The sequence below is a fragment of the Puma concolor genome, chromosome A1, assembly GCF_028749965.1.
Source record: "Puma concolor isolate L17-30 chromosome A1, mPumCon1.1.hap2, whole genome shotgun sequence".
Taxonomy (NCBI): Eukaryota; Metazoa; Chordata; class Mammalia; order Carnivora; family Felidae; genus Puma; species Puma concolor.
In genome coordinates, this window is record NC_141667.1 from 103047604 (window position 1) to 103070704 (window position 23101).

At 36.4% G+C, this 23101-nt stretch overlaps 1 protein-coding gene across 3 annotated transcripts in view; it reads right to left on the reverse strand.

Moving 5' to 3' along the window:
- Nucleotides 1–23101, reverse strand: part of TNPO1 (transportin 1) — a 98044-nt gene that overhangs the window by 20694 nt on the left and 54249 nt on the right. For all 3 annotated transcript variants that reach the window (XM_086699131.1, XM_086699114.1, XM_025924917.2), the window contains exons 7-14: nucleotides 20372–20453; nucleotides 16954–17076; nucleotides 14699–14817; nucleotides 8012–8072; nucleotides 7296–7464; nucleotides 3814–3966; nucleotides 2889–3114; nucleotides 624–795 (exon numbers count right to left, since the gene is read on the reverse strand). In XM_086699131.1, the coding sequence (XP_086555257.1) occupies nucleotides 624–795; nucleotides 2889–3114; nucleotides 3814–3966; nucleotides 7296–7464; nucleotides 8012–8072; nucleotides 14699–14817; nucleotides 16954–17076; nucleotides 20372–20453 (1105 nt within the window). The remainder of the gene's footprint in view (nucleotides 1–623; nucleotides 796–2888; nucleotides 3115–3813; nucleotides 3967–7295; nucleotides 7465–8011; nucleotides 8073–14698; nucleotides 14818–16953; nucleotides 17077–20371; nucleotides 20454–23101) is intronic.

Sequence of the window (23101 nt, forward strand, 5' to 3'; positions counted from 1 at the left end):
CTTATCCAATTTCTCATTGTTTTATCTTAGTATATATTCCCCATACCTCTAAGTTCCAGCAAGAAAACCAGACATTTAGATATGGTATCTAAAGCTACAATATTTATGAAGTGGTGGATAGAAAAATACTTGGAATTAAAAGTTGAAATCCTTTATCCCTTTTCTATTTTATAAAAAAATTTTCATTTACTTAAATGAATAAAGTTTATTTATTTATTTTGAGAGACCGAGAAAGAGAGCAGGTGAAGGGCAGAGAGAGAATCCCAAGCAGGCTCTGCGTTGTCAGCACAGAGCCTGATGTAAGGCTTGCACTCATGACCTGTGAGATCAGGACTTGAGCCAGAGTCAGACGCTTAACCGACTGAGCCACCCAGGCATCCCATCCCTTTTGTAAAACGTGCTGGTGCATTCATGTGATATACTGATATAACTTCCATACCAAGAATATATTTATTAATACCATCTAAAAAGTAAAAATACTTGCTGCCTTTTAAAGATATACATTCTTAAAGTAACTAAGTGTTCACATCTCCCCAAACATTTTCATTTCCACATACATATTAACCTACTGATTTTAACTATGCTAGAATTTTTTTTCTTAACAGTTAAGAACAGATACTCACTGGTTTGTTTAAATGATGTCCTACTGAATCTGCTAAAGTTCCTATGGCATCATAAAGAATGAGCAAGTTCTTATGCTGGTATTTACTAAACGCGAAGACAAGGGTATCAAGTATATAAGCAAGGTAAGGAACAAGTTCCGTACAAGCCTCCTCTTCTAGGGTAGCAAAGGCACTACAGTTAAAAAAAGAGAGAGAGATTACTGCTGTTGTAGAAAAGGAATAGGTTATAATAGAGATAGGAACCTACCTCTATAGTTTATACAGTATCTATTTACACTTTAAATGCCTATCTCCTTATCTCACCAAAACAGAGGCTTATTTTTATTGTTTCTCCCCCATTTCTTATCATTTCCTTCAATGAGGCTGTCACCTATGTGCATCTGCTTCACTACAATGGTAAAATCTAAAACTATCGTTGGTTCTTATATTCAGACATTCAGCAAATTTATCTGGTATTTACTATTTAGTCACTTAGTGCTGGGAATGCAGCAATGAACAATGAAGAAAACAATGTCCCCATTTTCAGGTAGCTTAAATTCTAGTGACCGGTCCAGATGAATGAAATCAGAATTAAAAATGTTAAACTAACTTGCACCTTACCCTTCAGATTACATACCAAGAGTCACAAAATGACATTTTTAACAGTTAGTTTGAGATGTATCGGAACAGAGCATCATGACCTCTTAAATGTTTCTCTTAGCAGGAGAGGGGAAATGGGATGATGCAGCTGGTCAAAGAGCACAAATTTGCAATTACAAGAATAAATTCTGAGCACCTAATATATAGCATGGTGACTATAATTAATACTACAGTGTTGTATACTTGAAAGTTGCTGAGCATAGATCTTAACCCTTCTCACCGCACAGAAAAAGAAAAAGTCTTTGTCAACTACGTGAGGTGAGAGATGTGCTAATTATCTTGATCTTGGTTACTGTTCCATAATGTATATTTTTATCAAGTCATACCACTGTACATTTTAAATATGTGGGTTATTTTTGCCAACTTTTCCTCCACAATTCTTAAAAATGTTGGTCTAAGTTCTACATTATACATCAGAATGCATAGTGCGTTTATTACTACAAATTTACCTTATGTATGGCTTATCTATTAACACAAATGTACAAGAAAGGAAAAAACTCCAGAGTCGGAGTAGTTATCTCAATTTAGACCTAAATTTGTCTGGACTCTTAAAGTATACCTGGCTCTTCACTTCTAAAATTAAAGTTTGTATTAGCTTCTATTCTACCCACTCAGGGATTTTCTAAAATGACAGGCTTAAACCATTTGTTGGTGAAAGCCCCATCTTAAATTATAAACTGTTTATGTATTTCCTTTACAGCACTTGCCAGGAATTATAATTATATAGTTATTTAGTATTCTGTACTAGCCTCTAAGTTTAAAGATGGCAGGGAATGTAAACCCAGCATTTAATATATGCTTAACTAGTAGAAAGTTTAAAAAAAATACAGATTATGTTTGTAGGAAAGCAAATATAATTTGTATCCTCCCCTCACTTCAAAAAAAAGAAAAAGAAAAAGAGTGCTATTCATCACCCAACTCCCTTTGGTTCAACTTTCTTTCATCTTATTACGAATTAGAGGTATCTCCCAGGTATTTCTGCTTCACATCTGGTAAAGTCCAACTCTACTTAAATTTACACTTTTTCAACAACTGTTTCTTCTTATAAACAAAGTCAACAGTAAAGAAATTCTAATTAAAAAGTTAAGACCTATAAATATGTCAGGCCTTTTTAGAACACAAAGGTTTGTCCCAGAAAACTGGAATATTTATAGTAATGAAACTAACTGCTCATGTGATATAAAAACACAGCTCCAAACATGACCAACAGAGTAGCTACTGGGGTAGATTCACTAAGTGACAGATGATACGTGACTGCACTGTGGGACTTTCTATGGAGTTGTTGACCTTTAAACTAATGATGTGAATCTACCCAAACTTTTGTTATTCCTTCAAAAGCAAGACTCCCAACATCACCACTCCAGGTGTCTGTGAGAATCAGGGTAAAAGAGAATTCTACTGTTATCAAAGCCACTGAGAAAAAAAGAATGAGTTGAAGAACCAGCAAAGAATGAGGTCTAGTTGCTTTACATTTGAATTTGCAAAACCACCAGGTAAAACCTATAGATGACAAAAGCTCCACTAATGGTTTAATACTAACATTCCATCATGGAGTTGATAATTAATTTCTCACTGAAATACCCACTCGAATGCCCCACAATGAACACTGTTATGGATTTGTCCCACCTGCAGGCAGCTTCTTGTACTCTCTTGTTGCTGTCCAGGATTCGCTTTAGCAATTCTGTCATTAATGGCTTCAGGTACGTATCAGGGGGCTGGCTGACTACCCAATGTGCATAGCGGCTAAGAGTCCAGCACGTTATTGAACGCACAAGAGCCTTTTTATCAGAGAGGCACTGAATAAGGTGAGGAATGAGCTCAGGCAAGTATGGAATCATGCCTTGCATGCAACCTGGAATAAAAAGTAACAAATATTGCAGAAAGTGCTAACATTCAGTTACAATTATTTCAATTGAATACTAAAATCATACAAGCATCCATCAAAAACACTCAGATTATCTCCATTACAATAAATATACTATAATAATCTGTTCAAAATTAAGGAAAAAAAAAAAAAAGGAATGAGAGCTAACTGCTCCTAAGTATCTTCTAGTAGGGTTAGGAAAGTTCATTTTACTTCTGCTACACAAATTACAGCTTTCAGAAGTGCCTGTAAAATACTTCAATTTCTTGTATATACAGGCTTACAGCTAGGACATAATAACGCTTCGCAGAGAATGAGGAGACTCTCCTACCATGTTTCTTACACTTACCTACGGAGAACATGATTTTTCTAGCAATGGGGATGCTTCTGACATTAGTCCTCTCATTCTGTTCCCTTTACTGTAACAGAAGCATTTGTGAACTATCTGGGTGGGGTTAGAGATAAGCCGATGGCTGTTAAAGAATAGTTCACTGTTCAAGGTAAAACTTATCCTAAGATGGCTTCTGAATTCAAATATCTTTTTTAAGTTAATGTAGATCACAGTATTGTCTATTTCACATCAGCAACACAAGACAGTATGTGAATTCCAGACTGAAGAGTCTGCTTATAGGGTAACACTCTTTAAAGTGGGCCATCTGCATTAGTGCCTGCAAGGGTTAGACTTACCTTCAGCAATTGCTCCTAAAACCAAGATGCCAGATTCTTTAACAACCCATTCATGATGAAAAAGTAATTCTTTCAAAAGGGGCAAAATATGTGGCAAAAGCTCATCACGATACACATTTGCAAGAACATCTAGGGCAGCAGCAGAACATTTTCCTAAAGAAATATTTAATTCAAAAATTTTATATTAAACTCTATTATCATTAACTATTATCATGACTACTGGTTACATGCATGACACTTTATTCATACATTTACCGTTTCAAAGAATTTAATTAAATAGGACACAGTCTATCTCTATAAACAAGAAATACTTTTTTATGACCAAGAATGAGCAAACTAACCTGCAGCAAAATGTGTACATTTATTACTTCTACTTAACATTCTTAGGGCTAGATCATTCAGAATCAAATACATAATGACTTAGCGGGAGGTTAAGCAAATAAATCTGAACAAATCACCAGCGCACGAAGCATAAAATATGCTGGAAAGCACTCTCTCCAGACAAAGAACTATTAGCCAAGGAACTATGTATCAATTCAGATTTCATTTAATGCAATAATTAAGAAAACAAAATGGTAACAAAAATTAAGTATAAAATTTTTTTCCCAATGTGACTAGGCATACTAAATAGTTGATCACAAACTGTTAAACAATAGTAAAACCCTTTTTTAAAAAAGGCTGTTAAACTGGCTACAAGTAACACCTTACATAACAGTAAGAGTCTTAGTTATACTGTATGGCAGAACCATACCAATGAGTATTAAATTACCATGAAAGAGAATGAAATCTTTATATACTGATATAGAATGAGTTATACAATAAATGGAAAAGAACCAAGAGAGTACACAAAATCAATTTCATTTCACTGCTATAAAGTCAACCTCTTCTCCAGGGAAAGGTATACATGTTTTTTCCACAGGTACACAGAAAAACTTCTGGAAAGATATAAAAATGGGTGGGATGTGAAGGGGAAGTAGTTCCTTTCCCCTAACTCAATGAACATTATTACTTTTATAATGTTATCTACATTATAATCTGAATACATCCTGCTCCCAGCCTACAGGGATATATTGGGAGGAGGCAGAGTAGCACCTCACTGTGCAGTTTTTTGTACTTCATGATTTGTTACCCTTGGTTAAGTGCAGTCTAAAAGCAGATGATCCTCTTTTTAAAAAAAATTTTTAATGTTTATTTACTTTTGAGAGAGAGAGAGACAGACGCCAAGCAGGGGGTTGCAGAGAGACAGGGAGACACAGAATCTGAAGCAGGCTTCAGTCTCTAACCTGGTCAGCACAGAGCCCGACATGGGGCTCAAATTCACAAACCACAAGGTTTGAGCTGAGCTGAAGTCACAAGCTTCAACGACTGAGCCACCCAGGCACCCAATATAACTGTTCTATTTTACTATTATGATTGTTAATCTCTTATGATGCCTGATTTATACATTCAACTTTATCATAGGTATGTATGTATGTACATGCGCGCGCGCGCACACACACACACACACACACACACACACACACACACACACACTAGTACTTAGAGGGTCTGGTACTGTCTGTGAGTTTCAGGCACCCACTGGGGGTCTTGGCACATATCCCCTTGTGGATTACAGGGGGCTAATATTATTTGTGGCAGCAGTTCTCTTGTGGGAGATTTGGAGTCCAAGATTAAATATGCCATTAGTACTAGCTATGTTAACCAACTTTGGGCAAGTTTCTCTTTTTGCAGTTTCCTTACCAACCTAAGGCTGTTGTAAAGATTAAATGGGATACACATGCCAAGTCCTTGGCCTAGTGCTGGGCACATTGGGCACTCTAAGGAACAGAAAACTAAATGGGCAACAGAGGAATTAGCATTATTTAACCAAATGAATTACACAGTTCAGTCTGATAATTCATGGATTTAACTGTTTCATCAGTTATTAGAAATCCCAACACTGTGAATTATAGCCGTGGTTCTTAACTAGGCATAATTTTGCTTCCCAGGGGACAATGGGCAATGTCTGGAGACACTGGTGGTCAAGACAACTGTGTGTGTGGGGGGGTGGGTGCTGCTCCACGTTCTACAATGTACACAACAGCCACCACAACAAAGAACCATGTGGCAAAATGTCAACAATGTGGAGGTTGAGAAACCTTGAACTAGAGCATGAAACTTTAAGGACCAGCACAGAAACAAAAACAAAACACGTGTGTCTAGATTCCTCATTTCATTAGTGTGTGGGGCGGAATGCTGGCTCAATAGATGATTTCGATTTGCAATTAAGTTTGAAAATAAACAAGTTTTAAAAACTTCATTTGGAACTTTGAGAATGAGAAAACAATTTATATTATTTTAGTGTTATCCTTGATAATCAACAGGTAAATTATCATGAAAAATAAGTTTATATCAAGAAAACAGGAAAATCTTGCAGCCAATGTTCCTATTTTATAATGTCAAACAAAATGTACGGCTTTTTGAAAAATGGCAGTTTGAGGTAAGAAGTCTTTAAGAAGCATAATCACATCTACTAGAATGGCTATAAAATAAGTGACAACAAATGCTGGCAAGCATATGTAGAAACCACAACCGTAAGATAATGCAAGATAATGCTGGTAAGAAAGTAAATGATGGCGCCACTGTGGGAAACAGCCCGGTAGTTCCTCAAAAGCTTAAACACAAAGATATACCATATGACCCAGTAATCACACTTCTGTCTATATCCACAAGTGAAAACATATGTCCACACACAAACTTTACATTAACATTCTTAGCATCATTACTCACAATAGCCAAAAGGGAGAACAAAATGTCCATCAAGTGATGAATGGATAAAAACCATGTGGCATATCCACACAATGAATTATTTTTCCACATTAAAAAGAAATGAAGAGGGGCGCATGGGTGGCTCAGTCCGTTGAGCGTCAGACTTCGGCTTGGGTCATGATCTCACGGTTTGTGAGTTCAAGCCCCGTGTCAGGCTCTGTGCTGACAGCTCAGAGCCTGAAGTCTGCTTCAGATTCTGTGTCTCCATCTCTCTCGATGCCCCTCCCCCACTCATATTCTGTCTCTCCCTCTCTCAAAAATAAACATTAAAAAAAAAATTAAAAAGAAATGAAATACTGATACACACCATAACACGAACAAATACTGAAAACATCCTAAGTGAAAGAAGGCAGTCATGAAGGACCACATATTGTATGATTCCATTTATAGGAAATGTCCAAAATAGGCAATTCCAGAGAGACAGAATAGAGACTGGTAGTTGCTTTGGGCTGGGGGACTGGAAGAAATATGGGGAGCGACCTCTAATAAGAACGGGGTTATTTTTAGGGTGACGAAATCATTCCGAAACTTACTGGGGTGATGGTTCCATTAACTCTGAATATACAAAAACGACTGAATTGTACCCTTTAATGAGGGCACTGTACAATTATGTGTATGATTTCTCAATGAAGTTGCTATCAAAGCAGGCAACTGTATTCTTCCCTCTGACTTACTTAGATTCCAGTCAGAAATTGTATCGTCATCATCAATTTCATCGTCATCATCGTCTTCCTCTTCAATTCCATCTTCATCGTGCTGCTGAGCCACTGTCCTCGATCGATGAAAACGTGGCCTTATATCTTGTTCACTATCAGGAATTGTTTCATCTTCTTCAACATCACCCTGTTTTAAGAAAAATTTTGATAATACTGAAACATCATTATAAGCTAATAACATGTACATGCATAAAAGAATCAGAATAAGGAGAGATGGTGCCATGCACATGGTTTTGAAGTACACCTCCTTGTTAAGAACCACTCTCCCCTGTGCAGAAAACAGTTCTGTGTTAAGGGGAGAAGGAACTATGATGTAACACATGTCAGGTATCAGGCACTTTTAATCTCATTATAGTATTGCCTCCCATCAACTGGTATAATCTAGAGTACCTGAATAAGTCTGAGATCATATTCAATATAGCTTAAAATAAACTACAAATAATTTGAATCAAGAGGAAATTTCTCTACTAGTGTCACCATCTGGTTCCAATGAAGTTAGCCTATGTTATCACTCAAATTCATCGTTTGCTTCTCTGCACTTTGCAGCACATTATACTTAACAGGAAACAGATTTACACAGGGTCTATTTTAAATTAATGTTCTATTAGTCAACTTCAAAGATTCTCTAAGTCAAAAGAAAAAAGCTTCCCTATTTATCAGAAAAGTTTCCTTACCTTAAGAAGGATAATATCTATATCTGAGTACTTCATGCCATTCACTAACACAGGAATCAATCTATAAAGAGAGAAATTCATGAAACAAAGAACTAAAGATTTCCTAAGAATTTTTAAGCAACCTTAATGACCTTTTGTATACTAGTAATACCGAAGAGCCAACCATCCCTGCCAGTACTGTCTTAGGGCATATTCTGTGATGTCTGCCCTTTTCAAATGACAAGTATTCCTCATTTATATCCCAGGCCTTTTACATACTCATGCATGGGATCTGCTGGATGCAATCTTAGGATAAGGTAGCTTGTCAACAGTGGTTAGAAAAAGAACGAGACACCAAAATAAATTACAGTATAGTTAAAATGAAACAAAAACGTGTAAAAACACATACAGCATTTGAGTTTCCATTTAAGTTAAAAGTATTGAGATTAACTATGTAATTACTTGTATAAAGAGACTATCTAGGAAAGATATACAAGAAAATGGTATCTTTGGAGAAGAAGCTGAACAGACTAAAAAGGGATAAAATTAATCATTTATTTCTAAATAGTGTGACATTTTTACAATGAGCCTACATTATTTGTACTTCTTTTTTTTTTTTTTTTTAATTTTTTTTCAACGTTTATTTATTTTTTTGGGGACAGAGAGAGACAGAGCATGAACGGGGGAGGGGCAGAGAGAGAGGGAGCCACAGAATCGGAAACAGGCTCCAGGCTCCGAGCCATCAGCCCAGAGCCTGACGCGGGGCTCGAACTCACGGACCGCGAGATCGTGACCTGGCTGAAGTCAGACGCTTAACCGACTGCGCCACCCAGGCGCCCCTGTACTTCTTTTAATAAAAGAGAGGATAATGTTCAGAATGTTAAACATACTAAGTCTAAAGTAAGTTATCCAAAAGAAATAATGCAAAAAAAAGAAAAAAAGACATGAGGTAGGCTCAGAGCGATAAGTGTCTGACTGTTGGTTTCGGCTCAGGTTATGATCTCATGGTTCATGACTTGGAGCCCTGAATGGAGCTCTGCACTGACAGCACAGAGCCTGCTTGGCATTCTTCCCCCTCCCCTCCTTTCACCTCAGCCCTCCCCCATTTATGCACATATGGTCTCTCTCAAAGTAAAAAAAATTTAGGGGCACTTGTGTGGCTCAGCCGATTGTGTTCAACTTCGGCTCAGGTCATGATCTCATGGTTCATGAGTTCAAAAGCCCCGCGTTTGGGCTCTGTGCTGGCAGCTCAGATCCTGGAGCCTGCTTTGGATTCTGTGTCTCCCTCTCTCTCTGCCCCACCCCCTGCTCTCACTCTCTGTCTCTCTCAAAAGTAAACATTAAAAATAAATAAACTTAAAAAAAAAAAAAAAAGAGCTCTATCAAGATCATAGCCTTTGATAAAAAAGTTAGGAAATTTTAATTTAAGAAATTAACTCAAATTTCCAATAAGAAAATAGTTAAATCAGGATATCATATCCAATCTAAAGTATTAATGTACTTATTAAATCAGAACCAAGATGTTTGTAAATATGGAATCCCAGGTATGTAAGAATAGTTAAAAAATTATCAAAAAACATAATAAAAAGGTCAAAACACTACAGTTCCTTTGTAGCTATGAGAATTTTAAGCTTTGATAGGTTTCTTAAGCTTTGATGATTTCCTTTCTCAGTGGCCCATTACACACTTAAGAGTCTACTGAGGATAAAAGGTTATGAGAACACTTTGGAAACATTAAAAAAGTCCACAGTTCTCTGCTTCTGAATTCTACCTTTAATAGTTCTGGGTGGCTTGGGAAGTGTGAATAGCCAAAAGAAACTCATACTCATGACTACCAGCTGTGGGACTTATGAGTAAGCACTTTCCTTATAATCTAGTGAAAAAGATATTATGATCTCCTTTTTACAGATGAGTCAGCTAAGCCTCAGAGAGGTTACATTATTTCCACAAGGTCATTAATTTTAAGTAATGGGAGAGTCAAAATTCAAAACCAGTTTGGCGTGACTCCAAAAATAATTTTGTTTCCCTACAACAGATCTAAGAAATTCTCACTCTCTACAATAATGTCTTAGGCCTTTGTAGAGGCCTTACTTCAAAGAGTTACATCATCTGACACCAATTAAACAAACATGTGCACAACTAATTTTGGGTACAACTCTACCATCAATAATTCTGTAAGCCCTCATTAACTAAAGGAATAATAATAGGGAAAAGAAAGCAGTAAGATTCAAAATTTCCTAGACAGGTAGAAAAAATATGGGCCAGCCACACTTTCATGTTTAAATCCTTTCAAATTCTAAAATACAGATTAATATCAATTTAACATTACAGCTAATATAACACAGCTATATAAAATTTATAACAAATAAAACCCTATTTTATAAGCTACAGGCATTTTGCAGAGACAGATCCATTTGGATCACCAACAATTAAGTCATCTCTGTCAATAATTTGGGGGAAGTGGGGAGACAGATGGCAGACTGAAATAACATGAGGTGAGGTAAAGAAGTAAGGACAGTGAGCCTCATCTGTTCTTCTGAATCATTTTTAAGACGGAAAAAATTCAAGTTATGGAGAAAGAGAAAGAAAGTTCAAACAGAGAAAAGTATATATTCGATGGAACAAGGTATCTGAAGAAAAAATTATGCTGTCCAAGACCACTCACGTGAAAATATATCTTTAAGTTTTGGGGCAAGATGAAGGGTCACTTGTTTTTCCTATAAAGCAGAAGTGCTCAGAATGAATGAATAGAATTCAGAAGAGTGATAAAGGTTTGAATGGCTGCTCTACTCAATGGAAGATAAAAAGTGACCTGGAATAAGAAAAACTGGCAGTGTGAAGGGGCCACTTGACATCGAAAACCATGCATTTCTACAGCCATCAATCCTGGTGGTGTGACTTCCCAAAAGCATTTGACAGGAAGCAAAGACAGTTTATTAATCCAGAGCAGGGGAGATGCAGGGTAGCTAGACGTTTATGGTCAATATAGTTGATTTGTGAATTGTGATGTCTGTGCCAGAGAAAAACAGAATGAAAAGATATGCAGGCAATAAGGGACTGATAAAGCTGGGTAAGCAAATCAAATTGGAAAGTGAGATATGGACATTAACTGTGACCATGTAGCAATATGGCGTTTGTCTGAAGAATTCCCATCTTTCAAGGCAGACCACTATTTTTAGGTCTAATTATTAAGGAGCCTTCTCCTGAAGCCTCATGTAGCCCGAAAAAAGAGAATTTTTCTTTTTTAGAAAAAAAATTAAGCACTATGCCCAACATGGGGCTTGAACTCATGATCCTGAATCAAGAGTCCCATGTTCTACTGACTGAGACAGCCAGGCACCCCAGTAAAGAGAGAAATTTTTTCTTTTTAATGTTTTTATTTATTTTTGAGACAGAGAGCAGGGGAGGGGCAGGGAGAGAGGGAGACACAGAATCGGAAACAGGCTCCAGGCTCTGAGCCATCAGCCCAGAGCCCGACGTGGGGCTCGAACTCATGGACTGAGAGATCATGACCTGAGCTGAAGTTGGACGCTTAACCAACTGAGCCACCCAGGCGCCCCAAGAGACAATTTTTAATGCAATTTCACGGAAAGGCAACGACGTCAATACCAACAATGAATGTTTACTGAGTCCTTAAATACGTACTTAGCATTACTTGCTTTACATAGATTAATCCAAACAGTGCCAGGAGGTACTAATATTAATGTATAAGAATAAAGGTGGGGGAAAAGCCAAAATAACTGGGAATAAAAAATGAAATGAGGGGCACCTGGATGCCTCAGTCAGTTAAGCATTCCACTGGTGATTTCAGCTCAGGTCATGATCTCACAGTTTGAGTTCAAGCCCTGTGTTGGGCTCTGCACTGACAGTGTGGAGCCTGCTTGGGATTCTCTCTCCTTGTCTCTCTGTGCCCCCCCCCACCCCCGCTCACTCACACATGCACGCACTCACTCTCAAAATAAACATTAAAAAAAAATGAAGAATTGCTCTGCCAGATAAGAAAATATATCATCAAATATTCAGTAATCAAAAGAGAATAATATTGGTTAAAACAAAAGAAAAAAAAAAGGAACAGATTTTACAAAGCCCAGAAACACATAAAAGAATTTACTGTCATCCCTTGACACTCTGGTGCTTTCTATATGAGTTCATAACAACACAGTTCTCATTACATATACAATTTTTACTCCTAAGCAAACATTTTTTGCTCATAATAAACATGGGGCTGATGAACAGTGCTAGGAAAAACTAGTGCTTTTATTATGTTTCCTATTTCAGCATCAGATAAGTGTGGTTGTTCTCCAGTCCTCAAAATGCATTTTTATAATGAAAAAATAAAAGTAGCCTTGTTTTATATAAATATGGTTCCCAAACCAATGGTTCAGAAGATATATGTATCAAACCCAGTTATGGCTGCCTTAGGTTATTTAAGGTCTGCAACAATTAGCATAGAAAAAAAGATTAAGTTCTGCTCTTTTAGCCTGATACCAAGTTCTTCCTTGCTTTAAGGATGTTTAGGTTTTATTAGTGTAATAACCAAGTTGGAGCATGAAGTTATAATTGCTTATTAACAATACTTCCTAATGTTATAGCTTGGGTTTTCATGATAGAATTTCTTCAGTCTTTGTATGAATTAATGTCTGCTTATAAAACACTAAAAAAAAAAAAAAAAGTTTTATTTATTTTTGAGGGAGAGAGAGAGCTGGGGAGGGACAGAGAGAGAATTCCAAGCAGGCTCTGCACTGTCAGCAGGTAGCCTGATGTGGGGCTTCAACCCACCAACCGTGAGATGACCTGAGCTGAAATCAACAATCAGATGCTTAACTGACTGAGGCACCCGTTTATATGACTTTTTGAATTATATGGTCCTACAGTAAGAATTAAGCACATCATAAAAGTGGCAACACAAGTTAAGGAGAAAAAAAGTTAATTATCTGGATTTCCTAAAGGAAGAAAATCCATTTAGCACACCACCTTGCACTTTACTCCCTAATAAACTGCAGACTGACTAGAATAAAATATAGGTACAACTGCTGCTTTCTTGGTGGAAAAAGAAAAAGAATGCGACAGATATGAAAATGAGAACATCCAAGTAACATAAATATCTGGAAAAAAAAAAGTTAACCCACCGATACCATAACATACTAAAACAAGTGGTTTTGTTTTGCTCATCCAGATGACTAAGATTACAGAAATGGTAATGGCCAGCAGAAGGTTGACAGGATGGGATGCTGGTGGTGGCTTATAAATTGGTGTAACTTCACTACAGAACAATTTGTGGAGTATTTATGATCCTTTGACTTTGGTAAACATCACTTGTAAGAATTCTACCTGAAAGAGATAACCACTTATGGACAAAGAAAAGACGCTGACTCCAGGATTACTTATAATTTTTAAAAAAGGGCAGGGGTGCCTCGGTGGCTCAGTTGGTTAAGCATCTAACTCTTGATCTCCACTCGGGTCATGATCTCATGGTTCTGGAGTCTGAGCTGAAAGCATGAAGCCTGCAGGAGATGCTTTCTCTCTCTCCCTTTCTGCCCCTCCCTTGCTTGTACTCTCTCCCAAAACAAATAAATAAAACATTAAAAAAAAAGGCAAATGTAAATATTCAACAATAGAAGGGTCGAATATAAAACAGTATGCACAACATGATGGAATAGTATTCAAAGCTTAAAAAATGAGAAAGGCAAACTGCACAATATACAACTGAAAACAGCAAACCACAAAACAGTATAATCAAAATTTTAAGTACTGAAGAGAGCTAGATGCCATGTGAAGTGCTTTTACATACTATCAAATTTAACTCTCCCCAAACACTCTGAATAAATGTTATTTGGCATATGGCACTAACATACACAAAAAATTTTTCAAAAGAAAGTTAAACACTACTTTTATTTTTTTATTCAAAAAAAAAAAATTTTTTTTCCAATGTTTTTTAAACTTATTTTTGAAGAAAGACAGCATGAGTGGATAAGGGTCAGAAAGAGGGAGACACAGAATCTGAAGCAGGCTCCAGGCTCTGAGCTTTCAGCACAGAGCCTGACGTAGGACTCAAACCCACAGAGCCTGACACAGGACTCAAACCTCAAACCGTGAGATCATGACCTGAGCTGAAGTCAGACGCTCAACTGAGACTGAGCCACCCAGGCGCCCCAAGCATTACTTTTAAAAGTAATTAACTTTAACACATGTATCAAATCATTATGTAGCAAAATTAATACAATGTTTTAGGTCAATTATGTCTCAATAAAAGTGGAAAAAAGATTAAAAAAACAACCTGATAAAACAGCATTCAGAGTTAGAAATAGGCTTAATAATAGGCTAACCAAAAACCCGATAGCATCACAACTACCGAAAAATTACTTTTGGGGAGAAAACCCCACCCAAGTCCAGTCAAATTAACAGGATTAAAGGGGGAAAAAAAAAGAAAAAAAAGGAAAGACAGAAACGTGCCACAAATTATCCACAATTAAGATTATGATTTAGAATAAACCACTCACATGTAATTAAAACAAAAAAAACAACCCCAAAAACCGCTTCTTGAAAAATCTCTTTAGTTATAATCAACAGTTATACCAAGTAAAATTAAGTCTAACTCATTTAGAATTTCATTCCCTAACAGCAGAAGAATGCAATCTAAAAATGCAAAAACGAGGACTCACTGTTAAATATAAGAACAAGGTAGCATTCAACAGAACGAACACTTACTTAGGAAGATGCCTTACGAGTACATCTTTGCATATCGGTTGCTCAGCCAAAGTGAGCCAGAATTCACAGGCTTCCAAAGCCACATTTTCATCTTGATCTTGCGTCCTCTGGAGCATGTACTACAAACAAAGCATTAGTATTAATCAGTTTAAATCACACAATTAAAATAAACCTAACCTTTTTCCAGCAAGGTAATGGTCATCCTCTGCTGTGGCCTTGAACTTTATAGTGATTCTCAACCTAGGCTTTGGATTTTTAAAAGTTTCTGAGTCAATTCTAAAACGCAGCCAAACTGAAGAACCACTGGTATAGAACGTTGCTTAATGAAAAGTGTCCTAAGCATGTCTGGCCTATCTGCTTCTGTACAGGTGTATTTTAGTTTATGAAATGTATTAACAAACACTGTTTTCTTAGAAACATCAAAATAAGAAAGTCCATTATACCTTTCTTTAAAACGAAGAATCTTTTTATAATGTAACAACTCAAGCTGTCTTTTGTATTTTCACGAATATAAAGTGACATATACATATTATACAATTACAAAAGTTAATTTTTTTTTTAATTTGGAAAGAACTAGCGACATTTCTTAGTGCTACTATAATTTATAGTTTCTGAGAAAATAGGTTTATCATGTCCTTTTAACATGCCAAGCCAAATTCATTCTTAATTGTAGGAACACCTGATCATAAAATTTATCCAAATTTTGTGTCTACCCCTCTTTTAAAAAATCTTTTAAATCTTTTAATTTTTTTTTTTAACGTTTATTTATTTTTGAGACAAGAGAGAGACAGAGCATGAATGGGGGAGGGGCAGAGAGAGAGGGAGACACAGAATCGGAAGCAGGCTCCAGGCTCTGAGCCATCAGCTCAGAGCCCGATGTGGGGCTCGAACTCACGGACCGTGAGATGGTGACCTGAGCTGAAGTCAGACGCTTAACCGACTGAGCCACCCAGGCGCCCCAAAAATCTTTTAAATCTTTTAAAAAATCTTTTAAAATATGCAAAAACAAAATAAATATAATCAAAGGCACTCATAGCATTTCCCAATGTATATGGGCGTGGAAATGGCGTCAAATGATGGATGAAGCTTTTATACACACTCTCTCCCTGACTGCAACATCTCACAGGGCTAAACATGGCAACGCAAAAGATATGATAGGCCAACCCCTACTACATTCCATACCATGTCCTACTACCAAGCTCAGTATCGCTGAAGAATCGTAGAACTCTGCGGTTCTACGCTGGCTTCCCAGCTATGACATGGCCCTAGCAAATGATAAAATAAAGGTCTTTAACTTTCTGGTTAGCTCCAGCTTTCACTAAACTTTCAACTAACTCCACCTGATTCTTCTAAGCACTTCAGAGAGAATAAGTTCATCAGAGAAAATGTACCTTATTCCCATTTAGTACTGCTACATACCTTTATTTCTACAACGACCCTTCCATACGCTTCAGAAAAGGACTGGCTGTGCACTAGCAATGCTAGCCTTTTCCTAACAGGTCTTAGACCCCAACCTTTAAAAAAAAGATTTTCTCTCTAACATACAAAGGATCTAAATAACGTTCTCACACACTTGCCAAGCTATATACTACTCACACACAACTATATCCAATAATATGAAAACTAGGTGCTAGAGTTTGACACTAGCAGTACTGAGTACTGCCCAAACAAGTTATTTTGTTCTAATAATAATTTTACCTTGGTGCTATGTACTACTTCCTTTAAATATGGCTAATCTATGATTAACCTACTCAGAATTTCCTAGTAAAATTATTTTAATTGCATAGGGATTGAAAGAGTCTTAAAAAAAAAAAAACTATAGCGATTATGTCTTCTCAGAAATTTCACTGTTACCATAAATCACAAGTGGATCAGAATAATTTTACCAGTAATGGGTGGAAAACAAACACTGTAATTCCAAACTCCAATGACACAAGAATGTGCTACTTAATGTACCACAGTTTTAGTGATCACTTAGTCTAACCCATATCTGATAAACACAAATAATTTAAATATTTGCTAGTTATTCTGGTTAAAAGCCATCTATTCCTTTAAATAATTTTCCCTCTCTATACACATCTTAAATCTCATGAGAGAAAAGTCACCATAAAGATAACTTATAATTTTAAGGCCATAACTGTTTTCATTATTCATCCCCAACAAATGTGTTAAATAAATTTGATATTATGCATTTTTATCTCAAGGATTTTCTTGGGGGAAAAATGAAGCGAGTGTCTTTAAGTTGTTTGTATTACCTCAACTATATTATGCATGTGAGGAAGCAGGCGATCCATTCGAACTTCAAGCAACATCACAAGTGCCCGGCACACATTTTTCCGTACCTCTGGTTCTTCATCACCAGCCAATGCAAAGAGGTTCTATTGCATGAGAAATTTTTTCTCTTGTTAAGCATTTCAATGTATTAGAAAGGTTTATACATAATAACCAGTCATCTGTAAGTTGGTAACATTTAAAGAAACTCTAAGAAGGTACAAATAAAGATGGAATTAATTGGCCTGAAATATTAGGTTATAAGACAATTAATTAAATGTAGGATGATAATTGTCAAAACCCATGACTTTGGTAAACGACCTAAAGCCATTCTTTTGGAGACAGTATGATTGGTTGTGGGTTTTGTTTTTGTTTATCTTTGAGAGAGAGAGAGAGAGAGACACACACAGAGAGAGAGAGAGAGAGAGAATGAACATGAGCGGGGGGGGGGGCAGAGAGAGGGGGCGACAGAATTTGAAGCAGGTTCCTCACTGTCAGCGCTAAGCATGACACAGGCCCACACTCAAACCCATGAACCATGAGGTCATGACCTGAACCAAAGTTGGCCACTCAACTGACTGAGCCACCCAGGTACCACTGATTGGGTATGTTTTAAGGTAATTTTAGTTTGTGAGAATAAAACCATGTCATTAGGACATGGGGCATTCATCTCCCTCACCCAGAAGAAGATAATCTTCAAAATACAATTTAATTTTCCTTCAAAATTACGGTCTGTCGAGAGATTATTTCTACCAATCCCAATTCTTAGGGTAGTAATAGGTACAAATTCTCTAAAAGTATCAATAACTGGGAAATGTATGCTGAGTTTCCAACAACTTAACCCCAAACTACTTATTGTTCTCCAAGCCAACTACTGAAAAAATAGTAAAAGTAGCAATCAAGATTATGTTTTCCCAAACAGGTTTGTCACCAAAAAGCCTGAATAAACAACAGACTATTTCATTTAGTCTTCTCTAAGATGATGTTATACAATTTTACAGATAAAGAAGTTTAGAAGTTACATAACTTGCTACCCAGGGGGCATCTGAATTTGGTTTTCATGGAATTTTAGGTCCAGATTCATTTCCTTATACCAACAAGCTGTGTTATGTAGAGGTTGCAAAATGGAGATATAAGAAGTAGAAACAGTAACCCTCCCCCATCTCAATCCTGAATTTTATCTACACATACACATGAATTATAATAAAAAGATTATTTAAAAAAATGTAACGTGGGGGAGCCTGGATGGCTTAGTCGATTCAAGCATTCCACTCTTGATCTTGGCTCAAGCCATCATCTCATGGTTTTCTGAGTTTGAGCCCCACATCGGGCTCTGTGCTGGTGGTGTGGAACCTGTCTGGAATTCTCTCTCTCTGCCCCTCCTCCACTCATGCTGTGCCACCACCCCCCCACTCAAAATAAATAAACATTAAGAAAACTTTGATGTCCCACAATCTTTAAAAAACAAAAAGCCAAAAAACAAAAAAGAAACAAAACCAAAACCAAAACCCAGAGAAACATCTCCAAACAGATGAACTTGAAATCTTATTACAACGGATAAAACAATGGAGAAGTTCAAATATCAAATGTGACAGTATGTGAAGTACTGATGTAGAATTTTAAAAACTTCGATCTTCGATTTCCCCAAGTTCTGCCTCTGCATCGGATGCTTTGAAACCTCTATAGTTCCTCTTTTCATCAGATAGATATATATTTTACACAGAGAATACTCCGACAGCATTGCTTATAGATTCAATACACATTCTTCGTTAAATTTAATGTTGTCTTAAGTATGAGTATTTAGCTTTGCCAAGATAGGTCTTAGCCACATAATAGTAACCAATACACTTTTCAGTCAATATTGTCAGACTCAGCAGACGTAACACCTGCCCCTGATAAAAACAGTAATTCAAGAAATAAATGATCCATTTCTTCATTTAGCAAATGGTTATCGAGGGCCTACTATGTGTCAGGTGCTTCCTATGGATGTTGACTGCTCTGGTAGGATGGAGAACTAGTTGAATCTTGTAGGATTATCAAGTAGGAAAGAACTGTTAAAATGGTAATGGAACACTAATTGAAAAGACTTTACAATGTTGGGAGATGTTCTTGCTCCACTTGCTGAGTATGGTCCTGTGGAAATTTTGTTTTCTGAGGAAATTTAGTATCTTTTATTCTAAATTATATTTCTATATAAGATATTGGTGTATCTATTCCTGTTCCTGTTTTAAGCTATGAAATAGCTCTGGAATAGCAGGTTCTGTTCCAATTTAGTTACAGCAAGTATCTTTTTAACAATCCAACAAGATAAATTATTAGCCTCATTTTATAGAGAAGGTAATGGAAAACATGTTAAATAATGTGCCCAAAGTTAGCAGCTGTGGAGCTGAGATTTGAACCCAGGCAGGCTGACGCCAGACCTTGAGATAATCCACTATCTTCTACACCAAACCAGACTGAAAACACCTTGAGGCATAACATTTATTTATGTATCTATCCCTAGCACCAAGCACAATGCCTAATTCACAGGACTCGGCAATATCCACTGAAGACTCGTGTTTTAGTTTCAACTTTTAAATGGCTAGAGGATCCTTATGGCTACTACTCATAGTCTACTGGTAAGATATGTTCAGAAAAAAGCTTGTCAATTTAAGTGATGAGGGAAAAGATGACACCATTTTCCCCTCCTTTCTTATAATTTCCCAACAAAATTCTAGCAGGATGGCCTCTAAAATTTTTAATAGCTGGAAAGGAACGAACTATTAAACTCTGATTTAATGAAAATAGAAGTGAAATGCTTAAGGAACTTTAACAACTTGTTTACAACTGTGGTGATCAAGTGGTAGCAGTTCTGAAAAAATCCTGTTCCTTAGGGTTCATGGCCAGAAAATAATGCTGTTGTTGCCTTTCTGCTTTTATCGAAAAGGTAAAAGGGCCTTTAGAAACGCTTGACGAGATTTAAGAGTCAATTTTTTCCATGACACCTCTAATTTTACAATGGAAACCAATGGAAAATGAAGCACCGTCCTTTTAGTCTATGCCTTCAGATTCTTTATCAAGTTAAGATGATTCAAACTCACCAATGTTTCATGTTTCAAATACTGCAAAATAGCTGGGAGACTTAATTTACATTTGGAATTTGAATAGTATATTCAAACAAAAAATTTGATAAAATTTGACAAACAAAATACTCAAGATATTAAACACCCAAATTCCATAATCGATGTTTGTATCGTTAAAAAAAAAAAAATCAGTAATAGAGGAAAAGTGCTTTTATTTTTAGTTAACAAAAATCACAAAGTCTACACTGTATCCAATTTTAATACTATCAAATAATTTAACATTTTCTAACTTCCCCAAAAGCAAATGGGGGTGGGGGGAAGGGGAGAGAGACAATCTTACCTCGATAAAAGAATCAATGTGCAACATCAGAGCTTGAGTCCTACTGATGATAAACTGATTGACACATGCAACAGCGTGAGACCTAGAAACAAAATTTAACATTTAACACATGCTCACTGCAGCATTTTCTATTTACAGAAGATTGACAAGAACTTAAATACTCCTCCGTAAAAAAAATTATGGTGTATGTAGAGCCATAAATGTTATGTATTTATATATATATGGCACACACATATATGTATACACACCCTGAAAAGAACGAGTCAAACTCTCTGTGTAGCTCACACAGAGTATGAATCTTAAGTGAAAAATGCAGGGTGCAGAACATTAGTACTTCTCTGAAAGTGGAGAGACTCAAAAAGGACATGTGCATATTTTCAATAGTGGATACCTCTGAACAGTGGGATGGTGGGCAGAGGCATAATGGATATATATAATGGGTACACATTCCTTTAAAACTAAAGACATAGTCGGGGCGCCTGGGTGGCGCAGTCGGTTAAGCGTCCGACCTCAGCCAGGTCACGATCTCGCGCTCCGTGAGTTCGAGCCCCGCGTCGGGCTCTGGGCTGATGGCTCAGAGCCTGGAGCCTGTTTCCGATTCTGTGTCTCCCTCTCTCTCTGCCCCTCCCCCGTTCATGCTCTGTCTCTCTCTGTCCCAAAAATAAAATAAAAAACGTTGAAAAAAAAAAAATTAAAAAAAAAAAAAAAAAAAACTAAAGACATAGTCAAGTCAATGCCATAGCAACTCCTAATGGCACTACCTGTAAAAATATACCCATAATCCAATCACTTCTTAACCACCTTCACTTCTTCCCTAGTCCAAGCCATGATTTCCTATGAGGATTACTCCAATAAGATCACATTATACCCTTGTTCAGATTTCTCCAATAAAACACAATCTATATTTTCTACAAAAGATGAAATGGTAACATTTTAAGATTTGTGGGTCACATAAGACCTCTGTGGCACGTTCACCCCCACCCCCAAACATAAACTTTTTAAGTATAAAAGCATTCTTAATTCGTATGTTATGGGCTGAATTTGGCCCCATGGGTCACAGTTTGCTGACTATTGGCTTAGACATTCCACTACAGTGTGGTTACTCCCTACGTTTCCTAGTATGATGCAAAGTTTTCTTTTTTGGTCAGTGTAAAAGGCTTGTTCCTAACTCTAGGACCTTTATACTTGTTCCCGGTCTTTAATGTCTTTCCCCTTGACCTTTCAAAGATGTGTTACTTTACTTTGTTCAGAATCTCTACACAAATGTTACCTGTACAGTGAAACTTCTATGTAAAATACCTCTAAGCCCTTACTCTCATTTTTCCACAGTACTTATCATGAAACTATAGTTTTTTTCTGTCTGCCTCTTCTTCTGATAACCCAAGAGAAAAAGGCGACAGAAGAAGGTACCAGATACCCAATAAACCTATGACAAGATATTCAACATAACCAATGACACAGAAATAACCATCAAGCTCATAATGAAACACAATTTTCTATTTGGCAAAAATTAAAATACATGACAATACTAAATGCAGAATATATGCACCCAGAGAAACTTTTCCTTTGTTAATAGAAAGTATGAATTGATGCAAACGCCCTGGAAAACAGTTTGGGGTTCTTTCCTTGTTATGTGCCCAGTGTCTTAGAAATTCCTCCCCAAAGACTTTACATCTTCCTAGAAACTCTTGCAAATAGACAAAAGGAGACAAGCAAATGTTTTCAACAGCACTATCCACACTAGCAAGTACCTGGAAAGCCACCTAAAGGCTAAGGGTGGGGTTCAAGGGGAAGACCATGAATAAATTGTGTAAACCTCGTATGAGGTACTATACAGTTGTCAAAACAAATGAGCTATAATGACAAAATATGGACGAATCCTAGCAAAATATTAAATTTAAAAAGTCACCAAAGATTAAGTTCAGTAAAATGCTATTTATAAAGTTAAAAACACATACAGATATATATATATACATTTTTTTACATATCATATATATTTTCAATAATTGTTTTTTAACAATCCAAGGGAAGGGTCAAGTCAGGATTAGATGTAGGTTGCTGTTAAGACCTTAGCTTCCATTCTGGATGGTAGGTTGGAGTGCTTATTATTAAAAATAACTAATATGTAACTAAAGACTAAATGCAAGTGGGCCAAGATGAGAAGGTCATGAGCTAAGAATGATAACCCAACTTTGTTTATTTCTGGTAGGATTTATAAAAAATCAAGTGGCTCTGATTTTTCAATTGCTTAATCCTGTAATGGATAAAACTATAATCCTTTGCCTCATTCTACATTCTCAAAGTTCAGCAGTTATTTTGAGATGGAAAACCACTTTTAATAGTACATAAAAAATATCAGTTAAACTGTATAAATAAGGCGTTAAACAATAATATAGAATAAAATATAAAGATGAAGCTTAACGCATTGCTAAAATACATAGCAAATACATTTACCCAAATACATGTTAAAATGAAGAAAAAAATTTAATGGTATGTACAACAAAATCTCAAATGGGTAGTAATGAAGAGTCACTAAACAGAAACATTTCTATATTACTGAAGTCCACCTAGTCAAGTTTTAAACAAATGTCCACCCACAAAAATGTATTAAAATTACAAAACACTGTTATATCTAGTAATGGTATGCCAATTGCCAGGAATATGCTTTTTGGATTTTTCTGTTTTTCTTTCAATTGTTAAGAATTGGGTCACAAAAAAAGTGACTTTCTT